The sequence below is a fragment of the Amblyraja radiata genome, chromosome 4 (assembly GCF_010909765.2).
Source record: "Amblyraja radiata isolate CabotCenter1 chromosome 4, sAmbRad1.1.pri, whole genome shotgun sequence".
Classification (NCBI taxonomy): Eukaryota; Metazoa; Chordata; class Chondrichthyes; order Rajiformes; family Rajidae; genus Amblyraja; species Amblyraja radiata.
The window spans coordinates 109,394,654-109,417,599 of record NC_045959.1 but is presented as its reverse complement, the minus strand read 5'-3'; the positions used below and the strand labels follow the sequence as shown (position 1 = coordinate 109,417,599).

At 46.3% G+C, this 22,946-nt stretch overlaps 1 protein-coding gene across 4 annotated transcripts in view; it reads right to left on the bottom strand.

Annotated features, from left to right (window-relative positions):
* Nucleotides 1-22,946, bottom strand: part of LOC116972469 (autophagy-related protein 9A-like) — a 54,946-nt gene that overhangs the window by 22,961 nt on the left and 9,039 nt on the right. For 3 of the 4 annotated variants that reach the window (XM_033020202.1, XM_033020201.1, XM_033020204.1), the window contains exons 2-8: nt 16,808-16,957; nt 15,334-15,377; nt 12,233-12,297; nt 10,917-11,081; nt 5,257-5,398; nt 3,269-4,017; nt 236-389 (exon numbers count right to left, since the gene is read on the bottom strand). In XM_033020202.1, coding sequence (XP_032876093.1) covers nt 236-389; nt 3,269-4,017; nt 5,257-5,398; nt 10,917-11,081; nt 12,233-12,297; nt 15,334-15,377; nt 16,808-16,919 — 1,431 coding nt within the window. In that variant the 5' untranslated portion in view covers nt 16,920-16,957. The remainder of the gene's footprint in view (nt 1-235; nt 390-3,268; nt 4,018-5,256; nt 5,399-10,916; nt 11,082-12,232; nt 12,298-15,333; nt 15,378-16,807; nt 16,958-22,946) is intronic. The other variant, XM_033020203.1, reaches the window with a different exon arrangement.

Sequence of the window (22,946 nt, the reverse complement as noted above, 5' to 3'; positions counted from 1 at the left end):
AGATTTTCTGTCTTTACAGGAAAAAGGGCAAAGCTGAAGTCATCCCCATTTAATATGGAATTGGGGGAGAGCTGGATGAAGTTCATCTACACTTGCCCCCAAATCCAAACAGAGGGTTAGATGGGTAGTAATAAATGAGCTCTAGTAAAGGAGCCGGGCTGTGCCCTACCTCCGGCGGTCTCCTCCTCCTCCTCCTCCCTCCCTTCTGCAGGGTGCGAACTGGACTTTTCCTTACCGCTTTGTACTGGAAGAGCTGGGCCATCTCACCCCTGGTCTCAGATTTGTTGGCATTTCCTTTCCAGTGGTCGGGCATGTAGTGGATGTGGGCAAGCACACACTGCAGCAGCTGCTCTGGGCACCACACCATGTATTCGTCTGGGATGAAGGACCTGCGGACAGATACAACAACACACCCCTCGTTACAGGAGCACGCGGCGAGGCAGCAAGACAACAGATGCCCAATGGACAAGAAGGAACTGCAGATGTTGGTAAATCGAAAGGTAGACAAAATTGCTGGAGTTCGATGGGTCCGACCATGTACGGTGTTCAGTGGGTCCGGTGCCCAATGGATCCGAGCTAACACACCCATTCACCTCGACAAAGGGTCACTCAAAACTGGGCCATGTCTGACCACTCCATCTTCTCCCCTCTCCCATCAGGCTAGACGCGCAGATGTTTGAAAACACTCACCTCCAGATTCAGCTACAAGTTTCTTCCCAGCTGTTTAGACTTTAGAGATAGAGCGTGGAAACAGACTTGCCCAGGATAGGGGAACCGAGGACCTTAGGTTTAAGGTGAAGGGGAAAAGATTTAAGAGGAATCTGAGAGGTATCTGATGGGTGTATGGAACGAGCTGCCGGAGTTTAAGGAACATTTAGACAGGTACATGGATACGACAGGTTTACAGGGATATGGGCCAAACGCAGGCAGGTGGGACGAGTGTAGTTGGGACATGTTAGCCGATGTGGGCAAGTTGGGCCGAAGGACCGGTTTCCATGCTCTATGACTCTATAAAACAGGCCCACTGCGACCACGCCGACCTGCAATCACCCCTGTACTCTAGCACTATCCTACACACTATGGATAATTTACAATTTTACAGAAGCCAATTAACCTACAAACCTGCACGTCTTTAGAGTGTGGGAGGAAAACGGAGTACACGGAGAAAATCCATACGGTCAAAGGAAACATACAAACTCCGTACAGACAGCACCCCTAGTCAGGCAATTGACTCTGATCAGCTAGAGTGACGTCCTGACCTCCCATCTACCTCACTGGATACCTTTCAACTATTTTTAATCGAACTTTATCTTGCGCGTAATGTTATACCATTTATCATTTATCTGTGCACTGTGGACGGCTTGATTGTAATTATGTATAGTCTTTTCTTTGACTGGATAGCATGCACAAAGCTTTTCCCCATACCTCAGTACACATGACAATAATAAACTAAACTATCACTTTTAACTCAGATAGAAGAGTGTAGAGGGAGCTTCATTCTGTATCTGAACCTCTGGTGTGCGATGAGAACAATTAGAGAGCTGTCCTCAGCTACTATCTTCCTCATTGAAGGCCCTCGGACTATCTTTGATCGAACTTTACTCGACTTTATCTTGCATTAAATGTTATTCACGTTATTCCTTTTATCATGCATCTGTACACTGTAGCTGGCTCGATTGTAATCATGTATTGTCGTTCCGTTGACTGGCTAGCATGCAACAAAAGCTTTTCACTGTACCTCGGTACGTGACAATGAAGGTGTCAGGGGTTATGGGGAGAAGGCAGGAAAATGGGGTTAGAAGGGTGAGATAGATCAACCATGATTGAATGGCGGAGTAGACATGATGGGCCGAATGGCCTAATTCTACTCCTAGTCCTTATGACGTTAATACACTAAACTCAATAAGAGTAACTTCTGACCATGAGAGTATGTGATGGGACGGAGTAGAGGGAACTTCATTCTCCCTCTAAACATAGGAGAGTGTGATAGGATGGTGTAGAGCTTCACTCTGCATCTAACCCTGTGAGTGTGTGGCAGGACAGTGTAGAGAGAGCTTCACCTTGTCCTAACCTGCAATATGTTGATAGCTTAATGCAGCAAAGCCATGGTTGCGTGTGGGACAATCATTACATCCTCCCTTGGTATTTCTTATGTCCCTGCTCAGCTGCCTTGAGATTCGGTGGTCCTGTCCTTGCCTCGGTGCTCCTGCTGTGTGCCACTTTTGAAGAGATCCACAGGAGGCTCTAGCTCAAATCAGCCAATATCATCACCCACACCACCCTGACCACGCTCTCATCCGGCTGCTGCCATCGGGAAGAAGGTACAGGAGCCTGAGAACCGTGACTTCCAGGTTCAAGAACAGCTTCTTCCTAGCAACCATTGGGCTCTTGAACTCTGCACAACACTAACCTCAGCAACTCTGATCGTCTGTGGGCCGTGTCTTTGGTTTCAATACGGGCTTGGATTTTTGCACTATTATGGTCACCTAGTATTATGGATATTCATTTATTGTAATATTGGTTGGTTTAAGTTTATTATTGTCACATGTACTGAGGCACAGTTTGAAAACCTTTGCATCCTATCAAATCAAATCAGATATACCATACATAAGATTGGTGTGACAATCAAGTCAAATAGGTAAAGGGGAAGACACAGAGTGCAGAATATAGTTCTCAGGATTGTAGTATATCAGTTTCAAGGAATATTATATATTTATTTTTTAGAGATATAGCATGGAATCAGACCTTTCAGCCCACCGAGTCCACCCTGACCAGCGATCAACCCATACACTAACACTAGGGACAATTTACAATTTTTACCAAAGCCAATTCAGCTGCAATCCTGTTCGTCTTTGGAGTGTGGGAGTAAAGCGGAGCACCCAGAGAAAACCCATGCGATCACGGGGAAAACGTAGAAACTGCCAACAAACGGTACCAGTAGTCAGGATCAAACCCAGGTTTCTGGCGCTGTAAGGCAGCAGCTTCATCGCGGTCCCACCCTGCCAACTACGTTCTATGTGTTATTTCATTTATTGGCCTGTTAAGCTACAGCAAGTAAGAATTTCAATTTTATCTCTTGACAAACACTCGTGACCCTCAGGTCCCCATCTTCTCCTCCCTCGCCGGCCCCTCCTCATCTTCCTCCCCCACAACTCTGCCGCACCCTGGCCCCACGACCATATCTCCCAGGCCCCCTCCAACTGCACACCTGCACCTCCCTCCTGCCTGCTGCCCCCTCCATACCTCCCCCCCCCCACCCACAGCTCACCTGCAGATGGTGACTACGATGCCCAGCACAGTGATGGCGGTGAGAATGTGCTGCACAGTGAGCACGTCCTCGTCGTATACGGTCAGGGCAATGAGCACGGCCAGGATGGAACCGGAGAAGAAGGCCAGGTTCTGGGCCATGACTGTCAGCAGGGGTGAGGTGAAGGAGTTCATGTACTTGGCGGCCGGCTTGTAGCCACGGCTGAGCCGGGCCTGGAGCTCGTGGTCCAGCTCGTTGAAGTGGCGGAGGTAAAGGCGGCCGAAGAGCGACCAGCGACGTGCCCCTAGGCTGCCCGGCTCTCGCTTGATCACCTCAGTGTAACTGAAGAAGGCGTAGAGGATCTGCCAGACCAGGATGAAGGGGCAGAGCAGTAGGTTGGCCACCCCCATCAGCAACACCATCCTGCTCAGCTGCCGAGCCAGCTCCAGCCGGCTGGTGGCCCGCTTGTACTTAGGGTGCAGGTTCCACTTGTTCTGGAAAAGCGAGCCGGGGCCCCAGAAGAAGATCAACTCAAAGTTGTACTTCAGGCCCTGGGAGAAGAAGATGACATTGCCCAGAAGGGGGAGGCTGAGGTGGACGGGCAGCAGGGACTTGTTCACCATGGCCACCATGTAGTTCTTGAAGCGCAGGATGCGATGGTAGATGTCCAGCTCGGTCAGCTCCTTCTTATGGATGCACATCTGCTGCTCCCGCTGCAGCTGGATCAGCCGTGCCTGCACCTCCTGCCATGTGTAGTTGCACAGCTCTACCTGCAAGAGGCAGGAAAGGCCACAGTCAGTCATGCAGCACAATGGAGGTGCGTGTGTGTGTGTGTCTGTGTCCGTGGGTTAATTGGCCTCTGTAGCTTAATTCTCCCAAGTGTGTTTAGGATAGAACTCGCCAATGGATGATCATGGTTGGCACGGACCCGGTGGACTGAAGGGCCCGATTCTACCCTGTATCACCACACTAAACTAAACCTGGGTTCTATCCTGATCTCGAGTGCTCGCTGTGTGGTTTGCAGATTCTCCTGTAAATGCGTAGGTTTTCTCCGGGTGTTCCAATTTCTGCACACATCCCAAAGATGCATATTTATGTTAATTGGCCCTCTGTGAATTGCCTCTATAAGGAATGTAAGGAGTGGACGAGAAAGTAGGGTAACATAGAACTTGTGTGAACGGGTGATCGATGGTCGGTGCCTTAGTGTTGCTGCCTCACAGTGCCATAGACCCGGGGTTGATCCTGACTATACGTGCTGTCTTTATGGAGTTTGTATGCTCTCCCTGTGACTGCTTGGGATTTTTCCCAGGAGCTCCGGGGTCCTCCAACGCTTCATAGATGTGCAGGTTTGTAGGTTAATTGGCTTCTGTAGAGTGTAAATTGTCCCTCTTGTGTAGGATAGAGCACGTGTGTGGGATGACAGCTGGTCGGCGCGGACTCGGTGGGCCAAAGGGCCTGTTTCCACACTGTATCTCCAAAGTAAAATCTAAATGAAAGTAGGTAAAGTACGCAGGTACTTTAACAACATTTAAAAGACATTTAGATATGTACCTTTTATGTAAAGTTTAGTCAATGGGCCAAACACGTGCAAATGAGACGGTGGATGGGGATTCTTGGTGGATATGAACAAGTTAGGGCGAATGGTCTCTTTCCATTTCGCACTCCCACTTTTGGGGTCAGAATGTTAACAAAACATACAATCCAAAAAAACGCATGTGAAGTGGCGGTTACTGAGAATAGTAACCATCCGCTCTAAGATCTTTGGTAACCATCTCAATCCTGCTCTGCAAACTCTTAACGAAGGTAGCTGACATGTGTGTTCCGATCAAATGTGAAAAGTAAACCGCAGAGCTCTGTGTTCCTACCACAGCCGCACAAAGGTAGTCATTCTCTGGAGTTGCCCAGTCGCCCTTTACTGTATTAAGCTACCAGAAGGACTCCCAAAACAAAACAGGTGACTAGGTATAGGAGAGCTCTCCAAAGGCCCCCTGGTGAGCTGCAGGATATACCGTGGGGATCTTCAGAGCTTTGATGTAGAACATTCTGATTTCCCAGTAGCTGAGGAGATTGCAGATGACTTTGACCAGCCGATAGCCCCAGAACACAGCAGCCATGATCAGGAGGAAGATAATCCATCCATTGTTCCGAATCCTGGAAAAGACACGGAAAAATATATTAAAATTAATTAACAGGGCGCCATCCATCCTGGTGACAGCAGAGACACACAATCCCAATAAAACAACCAACAGGAATGGGAGAGATTCAAGACACAGAGAGAACACAGTGTAGATTATTTTATATTTCCACAATAAATTCCAATGTCCTACATTTTTCGAATATTAAAGGGCCTGTCCCACTTTCACGAGGTAATTCACGAATTCTCCTGAGTTTTCCCCTTGATTCATACTCGCAGAATGTTCGTAACGAGTCCGTAGGAGGTCATAGGAGTTTGTAGATAAATCGTAGCGGCCTGTTATGCCAGCCGTAGGTACTCCTGGCATCAGGTAAGTCGGGACGTTTATTGCAGCCCGATAAAAAATGTCCACGAGTAAAAAAAATGGTTGAGATAAAATAAATTGCAACTTTTTACTCGTAAGGAGGGCATCGAAATAGTCGTGGGAATTCGTAGACATACTCGTAGGAGTTCGTAAACATAGTCGTGGTAGGTCTTAGGAGTTCGTAGATTACCACGATCTTGATTTTTTTTTTTAAAGTCCTTTAAACTCAGCAGAGGTTTTGAATTAAGTCATGAAAGTGGGTCAGGCCCTTAGGAATGACTGTCACTGGCATTGATTTATTATTGTCACATGTACAAGTTATAGTCAAAAGCTTTTGTGTGCGTGCTTTCCACTCAAATCATGCCATGCACAAGTACAATTACACCATACACAAGTACAAAGATAGTGCAAAGAGAAAAATACCAGAGTGCAGGATGTAGCGTTTACAGCGATACAGTTATGGAGAAAAGTTGATGTCTACAATATCCCTGCATATCCATGTGTCTATCCAAAAGTCTCTTAGATGCCATCATGTCTGCCTCCACCACCAGTGGTGGTATAGAAGTTGGGAGGTCATGTTGCAGTTGTATAAGACGTTGGTGAAGCCTCATTTATAGTATTGCGTTCAGTTCTGGGCACCATGCAATAGGAAATATGTTGTCAAGCTGGAAATGGTACAGAGAAGATTTACAAGGATGTTGCTAGGACTAGAGGTAGCGATGTTACAATACCTACCTTCAGCGGCGCTGCAGTTCTGTCACTGGTCTTGTGCGCGACTTTGGCGTCTTTGGTTGGGGGGGGGGGCGGCATTAAAATGCCGTTTTCTCCTGCCTGTCCGAGATATATTTTCTCGGGCTGCTAACTGATGCAGAAAAATCGTTCCGACTTCCGTTCTCTGAAGTTTTTTTTAATATCGCGGGACAATTTAATCGCTGGAGTAATATAAAAAAGCGACTTCTAACACCGTCAATGCCGACAACTGGACGGATCTCACGTAGGGGACAAAACATAAGGTAAGTCGTCTATTTTACACATAAACTTGCTTCTTAGGATAACTTTAATCAATAATTCCTTGGCGAAAATGTGATTTTGGCCCCATACGAACCGGCAGTGTTTTTCCTGCCGATATGGGGTTCCAATTCACTGCAACCGCAACGTTCCAATTGATCGCGTTCCACAAAAACTCACTCGCAAGATGATTTAAATGGTCAGTAATTTACGGGAATTAAACATTAAATTCCTTCCATTTGGCCTATAAATTCATGACAATGAGATTTGGAAATCATGTTATATTGTGAATTCTTGTGTGAATGTTATTTGGACACTAAGGCTATTTAAAAATGTTAACCTTTTCTTAAGAAATGGATAGATGTTTAGATCTAGTAATTGAATTTTGTAATTAGATACAATTAGGTAACTCACTAATTATATGCTTTAATTTCAGGTCATTCAAGTAAGATTGTTTCATATTTGTTTCAGAATGCTTCAATCTATAATAACTGAAAATTTCTTTCAGTTCTCTTAATTTCTAAGAAAGTTATGGGCTTTTGACTCGATCACAGCTTTTCTGTTAAGTCAATGGAAAAGCAATAGGGAACAAGATGCTAATTTCCGAGTATGAAAATGGCCATAACTTTTTCAATACTGAAGATATGAAAGTTAATTAGGTGTCAAATTAAACTTCTTTTTACGCCTTATCTGATGGGATAAATTGCAGACTTGATTTTTTAAATCTCAAAATTTTGTAACATTGCTACTAGAGGGTCTGATTTATAGGGAGGGAGAGGTTGAGTAGGCTGGAACTCTATTCCTTGGAGCGCAGGAGGGTGAGGGGTGACCTTACAGAAAAGTATAAAATCATGAGAGGAATACATTGCGTAGATGCACAAAGTCTCTGGCCCAGAGTAGGTGAATTGTGGACCAGGTGGGCGTATGGAACAAGGTGCCAGGGGAGGTAGTTGAGGCTTGGACTATCCCAACATTTAAGAAACAGTTAGACAGGTCCATGGATAGGACAGGTTTGGAGGAATATGGACCAAACGCGGGCAGGTGGGACTAGAGTAGCTGGGACATGTTGGTCAGTATGGGGAAGTTGGGCTGAAAGGCCTGTTTCCACACTGTATCACTATGACTTTATGACTGGCAGCAGATTGTTGGATCTGATGTTAAGCAAGAACTGACGGAAATAAGTTGGTGTGTCTGCGTGCGTGCTCTGTCAGAGGCTGTGTATTGGCAGCTGGTCAGATGGTCGGAGGGGAGGAGGTGGAGCCGAGGGAGATGCCCGTGGTGGCTATTCGTCAACATGACATGTGGTAAACACGCAAGGTCCCTGCAACCTGCCAAATACTCAGCCTGAGATGGGACAAACACTGCAGTAAACATCTCAGCACACAGCTCTTCACCCTCCTGTCCATCCCCCAGTCATCCAGTCATCCAGCAGCTTCTAATATTCACCAACCCCGAGAACGGGGAGACTGCAGACAGACGGTACTTCAAGAGAGGTAAAGCCACCCAAAACCAGCCTCCCCACCATCAACTCCATCTGCCCTTCACACCAACTCGGGAATGCAGACAACAAAATCAAGGACCACGCACACCTCTGTCATTTCCTCTTCCATCGGGCAAAAGATACAAAAGCTTGAAAGCATGTACCACTAGATTCAGGAAGAGCTTCTTCCCCGCTGTTATCCAAAAGCTGGGGTGTAGTCACAGAGTTAGTACAGAAGCAGGCCCTTCACCCAAGTCATCCATGCCAACCAGAATGCCCCATCTAAGCTGGACCCACTTGTAGTCCCAATCTTCAAACCTACCTCATTGCAGACCATGCGCTTTTATTTTGAATCTGCACTTTCCTGTAAGTGTAATGTTGCAGCGCTGTGACACTATATTCTGCACTCTGGTATTTGTCTCTTTACACTACCTGTAGTACTTGTGTACGGCTTGATTGTACTCATGGGGGGTATGATTTGCCTGGATAGATCGCAATGTTTTTCACTGTATCGCAGTACATGTCTCAATAATACATCAATCCCAAATCACTATCCAGAGATGATTCCTATCAACTCCTGTTGGTGTATGAACAAAGTGATGCATCCTATGTTCCAATACCCATCATTCTGACTGGACATTCATGAAACATTTCATCTACCAGTGTGTATAATCTTCTTATGAGTGTAACACATTAAATCCACATACATATGAGGAGCAATAGAAAGAAGAGAAGAGTGTGAAAGGAAGAGAGGTTTATCCACACGGCAATGCTGATCATTGATCCCCTATCAGAGATATTGGATTAGGGGAGATTAACTACAGGGTTGAACTTGGATTGTTATCTCTGGAACACTGGAAGTTAAGGGGAGATCTGATAGAGGTGTATAAAATTATGAGAGAGACAGGGAAGACATTCGGAATCTTTTTCCCCAGATCAAAATATCAAATGGAGGTATATAGTGTCTGTCCAATGCTTCTTAAAACAGTGTTTTCACCACCTCCTCTGTCAGGTTGTTGATATCAACCACTCTCTGTAAAAACAAATTACCCCTCAGACTCCCGTTAAACCTTTCTCTTACTTTAACCTGTGCCCTCTTGCTTTTGTTAACAGCATAAGGGGAAAATGAATGTGACTATCTGCTCCATCCCTGATATCTGCTGTACTTCTATATCAGGTCAGCCCACAACCTTCCTCGCTCCAGGGAGACCTGGTGGACCGCTGCATGCGGGGGAAAGCTGCGGAGCCAACCCCTGCTCATCTTCCAAAGGCTAGAGACAAGGAGGATGGAGTCTGTGATGACGATGGATGCGATAGGCGACGAGCAAGGCCGGTAGGTGAGGGAACCAGGGCCTGGCCTACCACACTCTCAAGGTTGGCTGCGGGAGGCAAGCCTGGGGTGGACAGGCGAGGAGAGAATGTCAGTTTGCAGGTCAAATGCACTTCCAAGGAAGACGCTGGCTGGAAGCCTTGCAGCAGCCTGGGGCTTTCCAGTATCAGGCACTAGAGCACAGACTGGACTTTGGAAAATGGCACCAGAACATGACACCTCTTACATGCAGGATCAGTAGACTATTTCTGTACCATTTTATAATCGGGGATGTGCTTGTGTATGGCAATACTCCACTGCACTGTATGTAAGAAAATAATTTCACTGTGTGTTTGCACGGGTGAAAATAAAAGCACCATTGAAAGACACTCCAGCCGAGCCAAACTCACCCTCCATTGTGGTTGACACCTGGAACTTGCTGCCAGACAAGGTGGCAGATTCTGGTTGGAGGCATTCAACACACAGGATGTGAAATGTTAGAAGTATTATTCAGAAGGAAGATCCAGGGAAAAGAAACCCTTATAAAAAAGATGGCTTAAGTATGCAAAGCTTTCTCAGAAACCAGACACCAGTTTAACTTAAGCTATGAATGAACAAATATGACATCCAGAATAACAAATATGAAAACTCCCAGCCTTTCCAACCTCCCCCTGTAATTCACGCCCACAAGCCCAGGTAACATCCTGGTGAATCTCCTCTGCACCCATTCCAACTTAATGATATCCTTTATGTAGCCGGGCGACCAGAACTTCCCATGGGAGGTGACCAGAACTGTGCAGACTACTAACCAAACTGCACACCAAACCGAGCAGAATGTCCACTCTTGGCCACACAGCCTACTACCTGGCCAATGCGATCACAAACTCAATCATCATGGGGGGTTTTTAATGAATGTCTCACACTTTCTTTTGGCAGAGCAATGAGGTTGTTAGATGTGTCTTTACAGGTTAGTTTCCAAACACTAATTAGCAACGTGGACATGTAACAACGTGATTTAGTGTGTAGTGAACGTTGCCAGTGTCCGCAAAACATCACGCCACTAACTCATTCCGGCAGAACCATGCAGCGAGGTGTCATTGTCGCATAGCAACGGGCAGCGAGGTGTCATTGTCGTATAGCAACGGGCAGCGTGGCGCATCACTTACAGCAACCTCCCCAGTTGCACATTTAACCGTTCATCTGCTGACTCCTGGACTGCTGGGTTACTTACATAAATTATCACAAGCTGCACTAGCTTCACCGCTGGCTCAAACCACACAACCTGCACCCAAATGCTAACTGCAAGAGCCATAACATCACTGCAGCCACCTCAGCTCCCCACCTACCCAACATACGACCAGCAGCAGGTCTTACCTGGTGGTACATTCCTCAGTGGGTAGGATCGCGTCAGGCAGAGTGACTTTATTCCTCTCCGGGTAAGCAGAACCAGTATGGTTTACAAACTTATTTGCAAACAGCACGTCATATTCCACGCAGTTGAACAGGAAAGTAGTGAACAGCACCACGAACAAGAACTGCCTAAAGTCCAGAAAAGGGAAAATGCTCAGGTAAATGAACTGTCTCCAATGTCCCCAATCCAAGATTCTTACTACATCCTTCACCTCTTCTGAAAGCATACTCTCTCACTGAACACCGATCACAGTGTAGCTTAATTTACTTTAGAGAATCAGTGCGGAAACAGGCCATTTGGCCCACCATGTGCTGTCTTTCCACTGGCTGGTTAGCATGTGACAATAAACTAAACTGAACCAAGTCCACGCTGACTTGGACACTAATTCTCTCCTACATATAAGGGGCTAGTTACAGAGGCAAATTAACCTATATACCGCGTATCTTAAGGATGTTGGAGGAAACTGGAGCACACGGAAGAAACCCAAACCTTGGTCACTGGGAGAATAGGCAAACTCCACAAAGACAGCACCCGAGATCAGCATTGAACCTGGGTCTCTGGCATTGTGAGGCAGCAGCTCTATGAACTGCGCCACTGTACGACCCGTAAAAAGGAACTTCATACTGTATCTAACTCAGCCCATCCTGTCCTGGGAGCATGGTGCAATAAGGAAAGATTGAGCTACAATAAGGAAACAGACCCTTCGATCCACCGCTCTGACTAACCACCCAATTGCATTCATCCCATTTTCTGTTCTCCCCTCAATCTCATCAGCTCCCCCTGAATTCCACCACTTGCCTACACAATGGGGTTAACTTACAATGGCCACATAGCCTACCAACTTACACATCTTTGGAACGAAGAAGGAAACACATGGAGTACATGCAAACTCCCACAGAGTACAGTGTGGAGCATCTAACCTGTCTTGTACCTGGGCTGGGATTGTTCGTAGGATAGTGTAGAGAGAGCTCACACTGCTTAAGTTGATTTGCACACTCCAGAGGAAGACTAGAGGGCATAGGTCTAAGCTGACAAGCGGGAAGTTTAAATTAGATGTATTTTAAATTAGATGTATTAGACAAGTATTTTTTCCCTGCCTAGAGCTCAGCCAGAGCATTTGGTGGAAGCATATATGGCAGTAACCTTTCAGAGTGGAGAGGGAACGATAGATCAGCCAAGATTGAATGGCAGAATAGACGCGATGGGCCAAACGGCCTAATTCTGTTCCCGTGGCTTATGAACTTTGAAACCCTCAGAGTTGCAACAAGAGTCTACTTACACCAGTTCGAAGAATTCAGAGAGCATCATGCAAGAGAAGCCATTCTTCTGGTGGAAATGATATATGTGGCCAAGTTAAGGAATATCGTCAAGTCACGAGTGTTTATTTATCTGATGCACCAAATATGAACTGAACGATGACATTTTTACTTACTGTAGTTTTACAGGCACATTGAACACAACAACAATAAAAACAATGAATTGTCAGTTATTCTAGATCTATGATAGTGCAAAAACCAAAGAACATTGAGCGACCAGAATGGTACAAAGTCCATTGTGGTTCAGTGTTGAGGTGGGGCTGTAGTTAGGGTTGTTCAAGATCCTGATGGTGGATGAGATGAAGCTGTTCTTGAAGCTGGAGGTAATGGTTCTCAGTCTCCTGTACCTTCTTGTTGTGACTTCAGAGATACAACAATGAAACAGGCCCTTTGGCCAATCGAGACTGCACTGACCAGCAAGCACCCCATACACTAACACTATCCTACACACTAGGGACAATTTACGATTTTTATCGAAACCAATTAACCTACAAACCTGTACGTCTTTTTGAGTGTGGGAGTAGAGAAAATCGGAGCATCCAGAGAAAATACATGCAGTTACAGGGAGAACATGAAAACTCCACACAGACAGCATCCATAGCTAGGATCCAATCTGGGTCTCTGGCATTGTAAGGCAACAACTCTAATACTGGACCACTGTTGCAATGGGTTCGCAGATAAAGAGTCTCCACTACACCATCCTTCCAGCCCAGTGAGGTCATTGAAAGGTTTGAGGAGAGGTTAGACAAACTTGGAAGTTGGTGAGATTTGTTGAGGACATGTCGAACTTCCTAAGCATCTAGGGAAGTGGAAGTGTTGGTGTGCTTTATTAGCCATTGCTTCAATGTGGGTGGTCCAGGATAAGTTGCTAGTGATTATTATTCTGAGGAATTTGAAGCTTTCAATCATGTCCACTTCAGCACCATCATTGTAAACCTTAGATGCTGTCTGTTTACAGTGTGCCCATGCTCCCTGTAACTGCACAGTCTCCTGCTGTGAATTTCAGATTTCCCCCACCCCATATTACAAAGATGTGGTTAGAAATGAATGGCGGTACTGGCTTGAAGGGCCGAATGGCCTCCTCCTGCACCTATTTTCTAACAGGCAAGTGGCAAAAGGAATCAAAGAAGGATTGAGGAGCACATAATTGAAATTAAGCTGGGGGACAGTGAAACAATGAATAGAAGTAACGATTCTGCTCTGCTGTTAGTTAGCTGGCACCAACCTTATGGGAGTGTAATACACAAATAACGAGGCCTCGATGGTGTGGGACTGGTAAATTTATAATTAATTATACTTCTATAAATTTGCTCCACAGACTAGACAGTCCAGAGAAAATAATCCAGGTTTGTCCAACCAGTCCTTACAGCTAATATCATCTAAACCAGGCAGCATCCTGGTAAAATGGAGAAACAAGGAACTGCAGATGCTGGAATTTTTTAGCAAAAACACAAAGTGCTAGAGTAGCACTAGCGGTCGGGCAGCATCTATGGAAGACATGGAACAGTGATATATCGGGTCAGGACACTTCCCTAGACATATCCTCCAGCACTCTGTGTTTTCTTTTTACCTCTGGAGGATGTGGAGAGGCAACATTTTGTTCAGGACCTTCTTCAGGAAAACTCCTTTCCTATCCACTTCAAAGCCTCTACATCCATCTGGTAATGGGTAGACTAGAACCACACACGTGCTACGATTTCTTATTTTCTTAAATATAGTCTGTCTGTCCACGATAACAGATTTCCATAATATCCTGCAAACTTTAACTAAATTATCTTTTAATCTCTTTTTTTTTTGGAAATACTTATTACACAATTTGTCAGCACCACAGGATCGTGCTGAGAGAGAGTGGATTAAACATCCACTGACCCACACACAGCTCAAACATCAACCCCGTTCCCAAGTTCCAGCATTGGCTTTTGGAGTCCACATACTTTCAGTGAGCTTTGCAAAGCATAATGAATGCGGAGTTAGTGCACGTCTCACATCAGAACACATACAAAATGTGTAAATATCTGTCTGATTTGCAGAGGAACCTCTACAGCCATTGTTGATGAATTAATGATTAACGCACAGACTGGGAGTAGTGGAGTAAACACTCCATGTGGCAAGAGCAGCGTGCTCAGAAAGGGGACTTTGGACTCATCCAGGTTTCCACGAAGGGGGATTCCACATCCAAGGTTCCGATCAGCGGGAGTTTCATCTCTGGCACTAAGCAGCAGCCCTGTTGTCAACATTGAGGTGGTAACAATGAACCATTGACACTTACTATTTCTACTTCCTACAGATGGGTCGGAGCGCAGTTCCCTCATCCCCTAATCAGAAACTTGTGGACTCAAGCCACATTAGTGCACAAAAAATATAATTAGACACATTTGGGTAGTATGGTGGGAGCGCCGCACAGCAGGAGGGGCGGTACTGAGGACAGGCCGCTCGGCGGGAGGAGCGGTACTGAGGGAGCGCCGCAGTGTCACAAAGCTAGAGAGGAGGGAATGGTCCTATTCCTTCAGTTATCCTCCTATTACCCTGTCCTCTCTCGTACGCCTATCAAGCCATCACCACTTCCCCGTCATGCATTTACGCCTGGGGCAGTTAATGGAATTTAATTAACCAACCAGTGGATCATTGGAACATGGGTTGACAGGGGAACGCAAAAGGAAGACACACATCGACACAGGGAGTCAGTGCAAACTCCACACGGACAGCACCCGAGTTCATGATGGAAGCCGGGTCCCTGGAGAATGTGCTCCTGAACCAGTGCATCGTTCATCTTCCTAGCCCGTCTCTCAGGTTTGAGAAAGACGTGTTCCCAAGCCAGCAAATTCTGAGCTGGCTGAAAAATCCTCAATGGGATCCAAAGAGTGCCACAGATGGGTGGAGGGTGGGCTGGGGTTGCTGGGGATACAACCACCACCTCTCCTCTCCCTCCAACTCCAAAGTTACTCACTGAGCCCAGGGCAACACGGTGGTGACCTCACTGCCCAGAGAGGCGGCCGCCTCCGCCGCCGCTGGCAGGACAGGGCCCTCTGTCAAGTACAGAGTAAACTCTGGCCCGAAAGGATATTCTGGTGAAGAAATTATCCAGGTTCTTAATGTGGTGCCATGAATCTGCAAAAGAATACAAACAAAATTAGACACTTCAGCCAGCACTACCTAGAGCACAGATCACCCATGACCAAGAGCTTCCAATTCTGCAGAAAAATACGAGGAACAGGAGCAGGAGTCATCGAGTCAAACAGCTCGGAAACAGGCCCTTCATGGGCAAGTCAGCCAGACTTGTCTATGCCGACCATGATGCCCCATTTAAGCTAGTCCCATTTGTTTACATTTGGCCCTTATCCGTCCAAACCTTCCCTATCCATGTACTTGTCAAAGTATATTTTAAATGCTATGACAGTACGCACCACTACCATCTCCTCTGGCAGCCTGTTCCATATACCAATCACCTAATGTGTGAGAAAGTTGCCCCTCAGTGCCCTTTTAAATCTTCCCCCTCTGAGCTTGAACCCATGGCCTCTGGTTTTAGCCTCCCTTACTCTGGGGAAAAGACTGTGGCTATTCACCGTTTCTGTGCCCATCATGATTTTATACACCTCTACAACCCCCTTCACTCCAGGGAAAGAAAAAGACTCATCCTCTTCTTGTAACTCAATTCGTCCAGACCCGGTAACATCCTCATGAATCTTTTTGCACCTGTTCCAGATTAGTGTTGTGAAAGCTGTTGGAGGGGGGTGGGGGAGAGGAAGGGGTGTAGGAGGAGGAGGGGGCGTGGGGGCAGGGGAATCTTAGGGACACGATCAAGAAGCACTCAGATAGGCATAGAATGACATGGGATAGTTAGAATGGTTTTGTGTGTGGGAAACTGTGCCCACAAATCTGTTTTTTTTTTAAAAAGAGGATTGATGAGGGCAGGGCAGTGAAAGTGATCTTAATGGACTATAGCAAGAACTTTGACAAGGTCTCACATTTTAAGCTTGTCTGAAAGGTTAGATCACATGGAATCCATGGTGAGCCTGCCAATTGGATTCAATATTGGTTTGGAGGAAGGAGTCACGGGGTTGTTGTGGGGAGGATGTTTTTCTGATTGGAGGCCTGTGACCAGTGGAGAGCCGCGGGGGGTTGAAACTGCACCCCCTGTTGTTTGTTACCTACGCTAACAATTTGGATGACCGGTGACGTTGAGGCCATGACTAGATCAGCTACGAATGTATTAAAACGGGAAGCAGGCGTGAACAACTGGCTGACCAAATCCTGGCTCCTGTTCTTAGATAGTAAGAAGATGGAAAACGTATGAGGAATTCTGTAGAGAACGGAGTGAATATGGAAGAATGGAGTGAATGTGGAGAGAATGAAGAGAATTACCAATGGACAAGAGTTGAATGAAGATGCACACATGTAAAAATGGCAAATGCATCTCAGGCAAACAGGAGCTGGCTAAATATCCAAAGATAACGCGGGCCATATTCATTAAATTGATGATAGTGATTAAGCAGCAGAGAGTGAATCATCAAGGTGAAAGTCAGAATCCAGCTGTATACCTTTGATACCTTCTGGAACATGAACCAGCAGGTCTTCACCGGGTGGCGAATCCTCTTCGTACTCATCTCCCACCAGCTGCTGGTACTCTTGATAAGTCTCAAACCTTGCCATTTTATATCACGTTCCCCAACGCTGACCTGTGGAAACAACTGAAAGAACAGGAGCAGTGTCACAGTGTGCAGCATGGAAAGGATTGTGAATAATTCAGACGTGTTCAGGGTGGGGGGAAATTGGGGGAATGTGTAACCAGGGGCCAGCCTGAGACATAGATAAATGACAAGAAAATGTTACATATCGTCTCAATTAAAACACATTGGATAGTTACATGGATAGGAAATATTTAGAGGGATATGGGCCAAATGGGACCATCTTAGATGGGGCATTTTGGTTGACATGGATAAGTTGGACCTAAAAGTGTTTCCGTGCTGTATGACTAAGAGTCTAATTCCTGATTATTATTTTTTTCTCTCTTCTTTATTATCACGTGTACCATGGTACAGTAAAATATTTTATTTGCAAACTGCTCAGTAAGACTATCACCATATTTAAGCCTGGTTAGTACAGAATATATAGAACAGCGCACTGAGTCCAAATGTAAGAGGCGCCGTTTTGTACGCCAACTTGGCCGGCATGGACAAGGTTGGCCAAAGGGCCCATTTCTGTGCTGAGAAATCTGCATAAACTATTTTGTCTAAACCGTGATACGAGGACAACAACCAAACTGCTAAAAGCTAAGATCAAAGCAGGGAATGTACACCTGCCTGAATAAACCAGGCAAAATCTGAATCATTGTTGAACCATTTAGCAGCAGCAATGGAGCAAGTTTTGTGAAAATTAAAACAAATTGTAGATGCTGAAAGTCTAAAATAAAAACTGAAAATGCTGGGAATTCTCAGCAGGTTAGGTTGCATCGGAGGGAAGAGAAAATGAGTGAATGTTTCAGGTCAAAGGCCCTTCGTTAGAGTGGAAAAGGGAACAATCTTCTTGGCAGCTTAACAAGCTTAATTTCTCTCCCTCTCAAAGGGTCTTTGACCTGAAACATTAACTCAGTTTCTCGCCCCACAATCGAGTATTTCCAGCATAATGGAGCAGGTTAATCTATAGGTTGAAATGTTATTTTGCCTGATCCTGTGACATAATTAATATAGAAATTGCAAACTCCTGCTGCTGCTTAGAAATTAATTAATGATGATTGGCCTCCCCAGAGATAGAGAGAGAGATGGCCTAATGAGGTTGGAATGCGCAAGACCGCTGCGGTCATGATGGCGCAGCGGTAGAGTTGCTGCCTTACAGCGAATGCAGCGCCGGGGACCCGGGTTCGATCCCAACTACGGGTCTGTCTGTACGGAGTTTGTACGTTCTTCCCGTGACCTGCATGCGTTTTCTCCGAGATCTTCGGTTTGCTCCCACACTCCAAAGATGTACAGGTTTGTTGGTTAATTGGCTTGGTAAATGAAAAATGGTCCCTGCTGGGTGTAGAATAGTGTTAATGTGCAGAGATCGCTAGTCGGCGCGTACCTGGTGGGCCGAAGGGCCAGCTTCTGTGGACACAAAAAGCTGGAGTAACTCAGCGGCACTGGCAGCATCTTTGGAGGGAAGGAATGGGTGACAATTCAGTTTGAGACCCTTTTTCAGACTGTCTGTATATCTTGTTTCCCTTTCCCCTGACTAGCCTGAGGAAGGGTTTCAATCCGAAACGTCACCCATTCCATCTCTCTCGATATGCTGCCTGTCCCGCTGAGTTACTCCAGCATTTTGTGTCTATCTTGAAATGACTCTTCACATGTACATGGATTAGGAAAGGTTTAGAAGGATATGGGGCAAACGTGGGCAAATGGGACAAGCGTAGATGGGACATCTTGGTCGGCATGGTTAAGTTGGGTCGAAGAGCCTGTTCCCATGCTCACAAGTTACAGGCGCAGAAAATATGCCATTCGGCTCATTAAGTCTACTCCGCCATTCCATCATAGCTGATCTATCTCTCCCTCCTAACCCCATTTTTCTGCCTTCTCCCCCTAACCCCCCGATACCCATACTAATCAAGAATCTATCTATCTCTGCCTTTATAATATCCATTGATAGCCTCCACAGCCTTCTGTGGCAATTAATTCCACAGATTCAACACCCTTCGGCTAAATAAATTCCTCCTCATCTCCTTCCCAAAGGAACATCCTTTAATTCTGAGGCTATGACCTCTGGTCCTGGACTCTTCCACTAGTGGAAACATACTCTTCCACATCTACTCTATCCAGGCCTTGACTCTATTTTCCAGCAACTGTTATTTATAGCCTTGGCAGTCTTTGGGTAATATAAAAGTGAGGTGCAAGTGTTGGAATGGAGGAAGAATAAAGAGGAAGTGTATTCATGAATTTAATTCTCAAGGAAAAAAAACAAGTTTGAAAGGGAGGGTTGTAGGCCAGATGCAAGCATATGGGCCTTGTCCAGTCTCAGCATGGTCAGCGGGGACAGGCGAATGGCCTGTTTCCATGCTGTACAGCTCTATGACAGGTAGAGCAAGTCAAATCCTCTGCTAGGTCACCCTATTCCATGCTGAAAATCCCATTCCACCGTGACCCTTTCAGTCTTAATGATAACCTCCAGTATTGGCCAAGGATCAGTGAGCAGAATTCTTTCCTCAGTCAATCCTCACTTCAGAGAGATGAGAGAACCACCATCTCAGCAGAGGTTTCACAGCTCAGACCACACCATCAACAGTGTGGGAGTCGCCCTTGGCCAGAAACATCACTGCACCAGCCAGATAAACACTCTGGTCATAACAGCAGCTCACTGGCTGGCTATCCTTTGGCCAAGCGACTCACCTCCTGACTTCCACTGCCGACAGAACTCAAGGCAGGTGCATAACTAAATACTGTCCACTTGCCAGTAGGAGTGCAACTCTGACAAGTCTCAAGAAGCTCTAAATCATTGGAGCCCAAGCTGACACCACCTTACACATCCACTCCCTCCAGACTGATTCCTGGGATGTCAGGACTGTCTTATGAAGAAAGACTGGATAGACTTGGTTTATACTCTCTAGAATTTAGGAGATTGAGAGGGGATCTTATAGAAACTTACAAAATTCTTAAGGGGTTGGACAGGCTAGATGCAGGAAGATTGCTCCCGATGTTGGGGAAGTCCAGGACAAGGGGTCACAGCTTAAGGATAAGGGGGAAATCCTTTAAAACCGAGATGAGAAGAACTTTTTTCACACAGAGAGTGGTGAATCTCTGGAACTCTCTGCCACAGAGGGTAGTCGAGGCCAGTTCATTGGCTATATTTAAGAGGGAGTTAGATGTGGCCCTTGTGGCTAAGGGGATCAGAGGGTATGGAGAGAAGGCAGGTACGGGATACTGAGTTGGATGATCAGCCATGATCATATTGAATGGCGGTGCAGGCTCGAAGGGCCGAATGGCCTACTCCTGCACCTAATTTCTATGTTTCTATGTTTCTATCACTGGAGTACTGTGACTGCAGTGTGCACCATCTCCAAACTGTTCACAGTGACTCACCAAGTCTACTCTGCAAGCACTGTGCAAATGTATTACCTCTACCATCGGTGGACCGGGACTGCAGGCATATCAGGCTGGAGCAGGGTCCTGATAGTGTCTGCATTTTAAAAGTCTCTTTCGGGCTTTTGGATGTCCAGAGGTTGTGAAATATGATGAGATTCTTTAAGAAGAAAGCACTTTAAAGAATCCTAACTGTGCATTTTAAAACTCTCAATAAAATCTGATGTTCCTTTTCCAGTCTCTCCTTCCTTTTCCATCCTTTGGCTTCCAGATCTGATGCAGAGGAAGCAGGCTTTGGTTCCTGCCTGTTGCTTCTGCAACGATCAGTTCCGAGGTTTCATATCCTTGCCTTAGAAGGTTCAGATTCAGATTAGTTTAGTGTCATATACAAGATTCAATGAAACTCCTTTGCTTGAAGCTCACAATAGGTACAGGTGTCCACCAGCGAATTTCCAGCATCTTTGGTTCCAGAGACTTTCTGGAGTGTTTTTGCCGGACCAACAGAGGTCACAGCCTCCGAGAGGAGTCAAACGGTACTGGAACGGTCCGAAGGGGGGGGCGAGAAACCAGCCTGCGAGCCTGCAAAGTTGGCTTTGGAAGTTGGCTATGGGAACGGATCCGCCGGCTCAGGTCGGGCCGGAGTTCCAGAGCCGCGGCCGAAGGGTGCAATTTCAATCTGCCGATCGGAAGTCTGGCCGCAGAAACCAGGTGAACTAGATCAGCTGCCTCACCCAGCCTAGGCGCCACATTTCAGGGGGAGGACTTCCAGGGGGATTTCAAGTGCACTTGTGTAATTTTGTCCAGATAAAAGTAGGTGCTGGACCACCAGTTGCCCTAAAGTCAGTGGTGAATATGTACAACAATGAATGCGGAGTAGCAGACTGATGACTCTGTAGTGTGTTGTCGAGTGATTGTTGTCGGTATATCTGACGCCACTTGTCAATTTCGGAACGTTGGAAAGAGATTGTTTGCAAATCTGTGTCACCGGAATCCCACTTAACCTGCCTACAAGAGTTGCCACACAGAGCTGCAGACGTCAGGGCAAGTGGGATAAACAAACACGTGAGCAAGGAGGCTGGATGACTTGGGTGCCAGAAGCAGATATATTTCTTCACAGTGCAGGCTATCCAAGGAATTTCAAAACTTGCCAATCTCGCATTTCTTAGCTTTGCCAGTTCATAGACAGGCAGCTGGCACTGAGCTATGAGAGCTCTAAGGTACACAAAAATGCTGGAGAAACTCAGCGGGTGCAGCAGCATCTATGGAGCGAAGGAAATAGGCGACGTTTCGGGCCGAAACCCTTCTTCAGACTGATGGGGGGTGGGGGGGGGGGGAGAAGGAAGGCAAAAGGGAGGAGGAGGAGCCTGAGGGCGGGGGGATGGGAGGAGACAGCTCGAGGGTTAAGGAAGGGGAGGAGACAGCAAGGGCTAGCAAAACTGGGAGAATTCAGCGTTCATGCCATTCGGACGCAAGCAACCCAGGCGGAATGTGAGGTGCTGTTCCTCCAATTTCCGGTGTTGCTCACTCTGGCAATGGAGGAGACCCAGGACAGAGAGGTCGGATTGGGACCTTTTAAGGTCAGAGCTCTACTTTAGTTTAGTATAATTTAGCGATAGAGCACGGAAACAGGCCCTTTGGCCCACCAGGTCCGCGCCGACCAGCGATCCCCGCACACTTACACTATTCTAAACACACCAGGGACGATTTACAATTATACCAAGCCAATTTACCTACAAACCTGTACTTCTAGAGTGTGGGATGAAACTGGAGATCCTGGAGAAAACCCACGCAAGTCACACTTTGTACACACAGCAGTCATTGTCAAGATCGAACTCGGGTCTCTGGTGCAGCAAGGCAGCAAATTGCCCTTCGGGTTCATATCAAATCTTTCCCCACTCACCTTAAACTTACATCCACTGGTTTTTGATTCCACTACTCTGGGTAAAAACAAAACAAAACAGTGCATTGACCCTATTTATTTCCCTCATGATCTTATACACCTTTATAAGATCACCCCTCCAGAAATGCTGCCTGACCTGCTGAGTAACTCCAGCACTTTGTGTCAGTTTTTTTTAACCCAGCATCTGCAGGTCCTTGTGTCTCCAGGCCTCTTAAGCCCCTGTCCCACTTAGGAGACCTAAACAGCAACCTCTGGTGACCTTGCCTGCCACCCAAACAAAGATCAAGGTCGAGGTGACCTGCAACCTCCTACCACCTCCCACGCATATGTTGAAAACCTTCCTCCACTATGAAGAAAAACTAGAAGCAGGAAGATGTATGGTATGCTTGCCTCTATCAGTTGTGGCACTGAACACAAAAGCTAGCAAGTTGTGTTGTAGCTGTATAAACATATAATTAGGCTGCATTTGGAGTATTGCGTGCAGTTCTGGTCACCCCATTACAGGAAGGATGTGGAAGCTTTGGAGAGGGTACAGAAGAGGTTTACCAGAATTCTGCCTGGATTCGGAGGTATTAGCTATGAGGAGAAGTTGGACAGACTTGGATTGTATTCTCTGAAGCGTCGACTGCTGAGGGGTAACCCGATAGAAGTATATAAAATAATGAGAGGCATAGACAGGGTAGACAGCCAGAACCACTTTTCCAGAGTGGAAATGTCAAGATGAGAGGG